General features: G+C 56.8%; 1 protein-coding gene across 1 annotated transcript; it reads right to left on the reverse strand.

Annotated features, from left to right (window-relative positions):
* Positions 1–292: 292 nt before the first annotated feature.
* LRRC73 (leucine rich repeat containing 73) lies at positions 293–6,664 on the reverse strand. The gene is made up of 6 exons (XM_080342567.1): positions 6,184–6,664; positions 5,545–5,705; positions 4,432–4,554; positions 3,129–3,229; positions 2,283–2,466; positions 293–670 (listed from the first exon to the last, which is right to left on the reverse strand). Exons 1-6 carry the CDS (start codon positions 6,453–6,455, stop codon positions 600–602), a joined length of 912 nt encoding a protein of 303 aa, XP_080198693.1. The 5' UTR covers positions 6,456–6,664; the 3' UTR covers positions 293–599.
* Between the last annotated feature and the right edge of the window lie 1,277 nt (positions 6,665–7,941).

Consider the following 7,941-nt stretch of genomic DNA (forward strand, 5'->3'; position numbering starts at 1 on the left):
GAGGACAGAGCATTTGGCTATGACCGACCGACCTCCAGGACCAGGGAAAACCTGCCCCTGCAAGATGCGGGCGGGCAGCAGAGCAGGGGGCTGCTGCCCTCTGCCGGGACCCGAGCCCCAGCACAGCTCCCGCCGGCTCCAGGCAGCTGCCTGTACCCAGCGGCGCCTGCCCCATCGCGGGACGGGAGTGACGGAGGCTCACGCTGCCACGAGTGGTGCAACGTCTGTGACCTTTATAAAACTCTCATCGCGACAGCAGTACAAGCCATAGAAAGAACATCTCTTATACACATCTGAATAAATACAGCCTGTGCCCTGCAGGCACAGCCGGGCGCGGGGGGAGGCAGGGCAGCGTGAGCGACACATGCAGCGACTGGACAATCACAAGCGGCTGACAGGGCGTGTGACAAACACAGAGACGCGTGTAGAGATTTGCTCAGACCAGGCTCCAGCGCTCAGAGCGCCAAGGGAGGCATCAACGGGACGTGAAATGCGTGAGGAGGTGACTGGAGCAGCCCGCCAAAGGCAGGAGGGCTGGTAGACTCACACTCCCCCAGCAAGCGCGGTCCCCTTCTCGGCAGAAGCAGGGGGTAGCCCAGCTACATTTCTGTTTCTGCTAAGAGGCTGTCACCGAGACCTGACGTCATCAGGACCATCTGGGAGCTGGAATCTGTGGCGAGAGGAAGAAAACCATGAGCCGTTCGGGCTGGCAGAGAGCTTGGAGCTGTGCTGCAGATCCAGAGGTGAGCACTGCAGGGTGGTTGTGAGATTAAATAGTAATGAGGTCTACTCTGGCCATGAAGCAGAACAGAATTGATGTTTGGGGAGGGGGGAAGGCAGAGACAGAAGCAAGAGGCCAGAGTGGGGATCTGTGTTTGTTATCTTGGCTGTCGAGGGCAGCATCAGCTCTGAACCCTCCCCATGTACACTTGCAGGTGATACTGGTTGTGCTGCCCTTACCCAGCCCTGCACACACCTTTAAATCTGCATTCACCAAGTGTTTTCAGCTACAGACACAATGTCCAGGTGGGATGGGCTGGCAGACTGCAAGCCAACCGAACCCCAGAGCAGGGAACACAGGGGGCAAGCAGCCATTTTAGGGCAGCGGAGGCCTGGAAATCCTGACTCTCTCCGCTGCATGAATGGAGGGTTTGTGCAGCCCTCCCCTGCCTACCTCAGAAAGGCGAGGGCAGCTTGCTTGCTCTGCAACAGCACAGAGAACCGGCCAGGAATGCTGCAAGCCTCCCCCCACCAAGTGAATCAGCTGCAAGGAGGATGGGCGCGCATAGCAAGTAAGAAACTCAGCAGGGTACCAGTTTCCCATCCAGAAGCCTTTCTAAACAGAGAAAAATCTGCTTTTTCCTGGATGTGAGTGGGAGAGATCTTTAGTGCCTGCATGCTTCAGATCCAGAGTCCTACATATTCAGAACTGCTGAGTGGGATCTCTGTTTTGGGGACCAATTTCTTGGAACTGGATCCAAAACTTAGCCAGAGATGTCAGTAAAGGATTTTTATGACTCTAATAAATAAGGATCCAGAAGTTTTGAGGCCCAGGCAGTGGTTGTGCTGCTTTGCTGCTAGTCTGATACTGGAACTGGAAAAAGGGAAGGACAACTAAAAATAAAAATATAAAAACCACAACAAACCAAACCAAACCAAAACAAAAAAACCCAACAAACAAAATAAACAAACCACAAACCAAATCCCCAAACCAGCAGAATCACAAGGTAGGCATGACAATATACAACATCATAAATACCAACAATACACAACAGGCTACTGCTATCTCCATAATATACCTTTTTTTGGGTTGTTTTTCCTGCCTAGACAGGCTTTGGTGCCTGGCTAACCCCTCACATGTTTGTGACAGAGAGAGGAATAGCTGATGCTGTGCAGATTGCAGGATTTTTTGGAAGCAGTAAGGAATGACATGAGTTTTGGCTAGGATACCTGGCAAAGGCCCCTGAGAGCTTTACCGCTCTTGCCCTGGAGTTTTAAGACTTTGGACAAAGATTTTGTTCCTGCAGCATCAGGGAAAAGGCCTCTGAGGTACCGCTTCCACCCTGCAGCAGCTGCATTGCCCTTGGAGGCTGCCTTTCCAAACACAGCTCAGCCCAACACTATTCCACGGCAATGCGAAGGTCGCGTCTGGAGGCTGTCTGGATCATGAGGAGGGACAGAAACCATTCACCAACCCCATCGTGAGAGACTAGTGGCACTGGAAACACCCCAGACACCCCTATTCCTGCCTGTCAGTCCCCACCAGCAGCCCAGGTCCTTACTGTTCTGGCAGATCCAAGGGTTCTTCTCCCTGGCTGCGACTTCACGAGCTTCTGTCTCCTCCTCTTCCTCACCCTCTGAAAGCAGGTCAGAGATCTGCTGCTGCAGCTCAGGACTAATGTTGTTCTCCGCCAGGATGAGTGTCCGTAGGGCTGTGGGGTAATTCTCTACCATGTCCAGCAAGGTCTGGGCGGAGAGTGAGATAAACAGGCTGACAAGCAGCACAAACAGCAGCTGGGTTGAGCAGTAAGAGGGTCAAAGATCTGTCTCCCTGCAAACTCAAGCCCTCCTCTTCTTACTTCTGCTTTCCCTTGGCTTTTACCTCCCTTCGCCAGGCTGAGAGTCCGAGGGCTTCCCATCTTTCTATGGGAAGAGCTGAGCCTGGATTTCCTGGCGCTATCTAGGGAGGAGACTGCTCTCCACCCTGTTGCTTCCACATATCCAAGCTAGTCCCCTCTTACCTCTGGGCACTGGGGCTCTGAGAAAAGACCCTGTGCTACCAAGCCTTGGTCCCTCCCTGTCCACAGAGCTTTAGCTCTGATCCTCAATCACAAGCCTGACCTCTTACTTCTCCCAAGAAAACCAAACTACAACTTGATCCACATGTTTCTCCCTTCTGACTTTAGGGAGATCCAGGAGCCCTGCGTCAGAACTGTGGCTTATGAGCTCCTCCTGTGGCTGAACACAACGGGCCAGAGAAAAGCAACAGCACCCCCGGGTGCAGGGAGAGGAGCAGGTCCATGTGGACACAGGGATGGAGATGGAAGCAGGTACATGTCCTAGGGCCTCTATAGACAGCCAGGACCTCAGTGTCAGTGATGCTGCAACATAATTGTAGGCTCTCATACCTGGGCTGACTGGTTGGTAAGTCCCGTTCCCTCCAAGTCCAGAACTTCAAGGGTTCGACTGGAGGCCACAGCCACAGCAAGCATCCCTGCTACCTGGTCACCTGTGGGAGAAGCAACCAGGGCTGTCAGCAGTGCTTGCCTTCCTCCATGTCATACCACATGGCTTCATGGGCCCACGGCTGTCACAGAAACATCCTCTCAGTATTTCTGCCATTAGCAACCTCCAGATCTCAGTTACCTGGAGGGGGATGGAAGCTGGTAACTGAGAAAAGAGACAAGGTAAACATGCACCATTTTGTGGTTATGGGAGCACTCACTAATAATCAGGGGGAACATGAAGGAACACAGTGGAATTGATTTTATTCCCCGAGGAATTATGTGTGCCCAAATCTCCTTCCTACTCAAGGATGTGAGGGCCTTTAAACAGTCCCTGTAAGACATCACAGACACAGAATAAGGAGCCAAATACACCACTCTAGGGGGAGCTTGGAGCCAGACAGAGGACCCCGCACCAGCTGACAGACTGCCACCCTGGAAAGGGGGCAGACTTTTGGGGGTGGATGCAGCAGGACCAGGAGCATTAAAGAGAGATGCTGGTGAAGAGGCAGCACTCCAGCATATTCACCTGACATTCCCCAGAGACTGCCAAGATACTGTACAACTGTGACACCTCCTTTTGGAAAAAAATACAGACTACTGTCAGGTAACACTCCGAGGCCTTTTGTGCCCAAGAGGAGGTACCTGGTCAGACAGACAGGGCTTGGGGGAGGCTCTGTTTCCAGACTGGGTGAAGAGGGCAGCGCCCAGCTGATGCTCAGGGGAGGCATGGCCTGGTCTCCTCCTCACCACCTTGCAGCAGAGCTGGAGAGAGTTGGTTTCCATGACAACCAGTGCCAGGCTCTTCTCCTCCTCCTCCCTACTCCATCAGGAAGAGGAAGGAGGGAGCGCAGAGACACACTGCATCTTCCAAGCCAGCATGGGTGCCCAGGGCTTCGGGAACGGGGGAGACATGGAGGGCCAAATGTGACAACAAAGGCGATGGAGTGGGCAAGGTACAACCTCCTTCCTGCACCTCCCCGTCAGGGCACGTGGCAAGGCTGGCTTTCCCCACATCCAAAGGCACCTGGCAGGACAAACTCACTGCTGAGGATTAGAAGGAACCCATGCAAGAAACTGCCCCATCCTACTGGTGAAGCTTTACTGCCCCTCCAGAGCTCAGCCCCCAGCCACCTATAAACACAAATCGCACAAACACTGAGAGGCAGGAGTGCAGCATCCCCTGCTCCTTGGCTCCCCAGCTTACCTAGGGGGTTGTAGTCCAGGTTCAGCACACGGAGCTGTGAGCTGTGAGCCACTGCAATGGCCAGGCGTCCCCAGCCTTTGCTTGTGACGCCTGGGTTGGCGCTCAGCGTCAGCTCTTTAAGGCCTGGAGGAGAGAAGCCAAACCAGAGCCTTAGGGTCACCAAAGCAGTCCCAGGGGAACTAGTCCAGCTAATCAGAGCAGTTTTGAGTCATATCCCCTGTACTCTGAAGGGCTAAAAGGTTTGGTTTTCTCTGACAACTGTCAACATCTTTCACTCATCAATGAAATATTTCAGTATTCAGCAGTAGCCCTTCATTTGCCCATGCTGTGACTACCCCATTTTTCTGCTCTCCTAGCCTATGTCCTGCTTACTCTAAATAGCAAACAGGATGGAAACAAGTAAGTGGTACGCGAGGTGACTGACCAGGACAATGGGGTGGCAGAAAGTGACAGGTTGGAGAGAGGATAATGGGGACAGTAGGCTCTGCAGCCTACACTGGGGGACGTGGGCCAGCAGAGATAACAGCATCAGTGTCACTGTGCGCACACAGAGGAGAAGGTGCTGGGGAGAGGTGGAAAGCACTTTGAGAGTCAGGAGAGAGGGGTGGTGTTACCTCAGCACATGCCATCTCTCAGCTTAACTGGCCCACTGGCCTCTGACCACCAAAGATCATCTGCAAAGGTCATCTGCAACTCCACACTCAGAGCACCCACAAGCAGGGACCGACAATAAAGCCAAGTGCTAAGGTGGGGGACACACCATGTATTTATCCACTGTCATTATCAACACACAAATGCAAAATAATAAATTCAAAGTCCAAGCAGCCCCCTCCTCCAGTTTCAAATGCTCTTGTCATGAAACAGAAGCAACCTGTTAGTCCCTGAGCTCTAAACTGCCAGCAGGACAGATCAATAGCATAAAGCCCATGCCTGCTCAAGAGAACCACTCCTCTGTTGCTTGGATTTCTGCTTAACTAAGTCGGGGAAAGAAATTCCTCATCCCAGACGAGCTAGAAAGCCTGCCTCCTCGAGGGCTGAGGATTTACGCTGCATGCATTTGCTCCACATGAAGCTTCACTGGTCATTGTGCAGCCCACAGCCCCTGGTGCTTACCAGACTTGGCCCCGTCAGGTGGCAGGAGCCCACAGATAAGGTTGATGCCTTCATCGCCCAGCATGCAGTCTCCTAGATCCAGAGCCACCAGTGAGGGGTGGATGGAGAGAGCAGGGTTCAGGAGGGCCAAGCCTGCATCTGTCAGGGGGCTCCCATGGAGGCTGTGCAGGTAAAAGGGAAAATTACCAAGCAGCCTTCTTCCTGGTGCCTAAACCAACCCAGCGGGGAGGGAGGAGAAAAAATGGGGTGGATGACAAATCCTAGCCCCATGAGGGGAAAAAGCAATGGGAAGCCTCTGCTATGGGGGTCACCTGGCCACTACAGCAGCCCTTCTCTCCCAGCCGGGTAAGGGGTGCCGGGGATGCCAGCGGGGCAGGGGCAGCCCCTGCCACCCGAGCAGCCCCGGTTGGAGAGGTCAGGAGGGAAAGCCATGGCCGTGCCCAGCTGGTGGGGGCAGAAGTGGCTCCCCCGAGCCGCGTGAAGGGCGAAAGATGACTCTCTGCAACCTCAAGGGCGTTTTTCCTCCGTCAAGATTTAAATTCAGGGGCTGGCCCGGATCCGCAAACCCCCGAAAGACCCGTCCCCGCCCGGGGAGGGGGGGGCAGGCACCCCCGCAGCCCCATGCCCCGCTGTACTCACAAGAGAGACTGGACGGAGCGGTTTGTCTTCAGGGCCTCGGCCAGCTGCTTGACGCGGTTGATGTTGGAGACGATGCCCAGGTTGAGGTTGAGCTGGGCCAGGGAGCGGGACTCGGCCGCCCCCCGGCAGACGTGCCCGAAGTCGCGCTCAGAGAGCTGGCAGCCGCGCAGGGACAGCAGCCGCACCGAGTTCTCCCGCAGGCTCTCGCAGATGTCCCGGATCTCCGCCCCCGACAGCGTCTCCCCGGAGATCTGGATAGACCCCGGCAGCATCTTCCCCCCGTTCGGGGAGCAGCCGCCTGCCGCCGCCCGCCGATCCCGTCGCGGCGGCTGGACGCCGGGGGGAAGCCGCGCTGAGCGCTGCGGGCCGGGGCGGGCGCCAACGCCGCCGCCGCCGCTGCCGCCGGGCAGTCCCGGCCCGCTGTGGCCCCGGGGGCGTCACCGCCCAGCCTCACCGGCGGCCGCCGGGCCGCCCCGCTTCACCCGGCGGGGCCGCCGCCCCTCCGCGGGCGGGGAGACCTGGGGGAGCCATTGGCGGGGGCTAATCCGGACCGGCGCCGGGCTCTGAGCTCCGCGGGGCCGCGCCGCACCAGCAGCGCCAGGCGGGTGCCGGGCAGCCCCGCCGCTCCCCGCCCCGCCCGCACCTGCGGGGCCGCCCCGCCTCCTCCCCGGCGCCGCTCCAGGCCCTCCTCCCGCCCGGGGCGGGCTCCGCCGCCACCCTCCCCTCGGCCCCCCTCGGCCCCCCGCCGGGCGGGGCCGCCTCTTCGCGGAATGTTGCGTGCGGGGACGGACTTCCCACCCCACCCGACCTTCCCTCTCGCCATATTGGGCTCCGGTGCCGCTCGAAGCCCGTGAGGGGTGAAGCCGGTTCCTGTCCGGCACCCTGAGGCGATGGCGGGGTAAGGCTGGTGGCGGCTGCATCCCCGGCACGGAGGATTGCAGGAGGAGAGGGTGGGTGGGTGAAGCCCCTGGGAAGGGCTGTCCCTGCCACCCCACTCCTGCCTGGGCAGGGGGCTGAAGCCGCTGGTCCATGGTGTTCTTGGTGTGAAGGGCAGCAGTCTTCTGACAGTTTAGGTGATACCTGTGCTTAAATCCACAACACCTCAAGCCTGGACCGGTGGCTTTCAGCTGAGGTTGGTGTGAACTGCTTCTCATGGCCCAGGGCTTGTGGACCTGGTGCTGGGACGCAGCTGGTGAAAGGTGGAGGGTGGGGAAATGCTGCAGGCTTCACTTTCAGCCTGACCTGCGGCAAGAGGGGTTTGCCTTGCTAATTCATGGGCATGGATCAGAGGGATTTGTCCCCTCTCTCCCCCTGTTGGGTAATCCTGTACTCCGAGAGAAATAGGAAGCAGGGCCTCTGCGTTTGCAACTCCACTCAGCTGAAAAACGAAGCCAGTGATGTGGAAATTAGGTTAAACCGCCTAAGTAGGCAGCTTTCTGCACGTAACTAATCTAGCTGCTGCATATAGCAGTGCTGAAGTGAATTCCAGTCCAGCGGGTAACTCAGGGTCAAACCCAGGCTCCTCTGCTTGGTTTGCAGGCCAGGTAGGAGAGAGGTGATGGAAACTGAGGGGAAAAATAGGATGGGGGGGGCGGGGCGGAATGTGAAGCAATTCTCCTCCACTGAAATGGAGGAGCAGGTCACCTGAGCTCAGGTTTGCATGTTAGGTCCTGGAAGAGACAAAGGGAGCTACAGAGAAGCAGCTCTACTCACATGTCAGCTTTAAGACTTTGGCTGCATCATCTATTTATAGTGTAG

Source organism: Nesoenas mayeri, assembly GCF_963082525.1.
Source record: "Nesoenas mayeri genome assembly, chromosome: 3".
NCBI lineage: Eukaryota > Metazoa > Chordata > Aves > Columbiformes > Columbidae > Nesoenas > Nesoenas mayeri.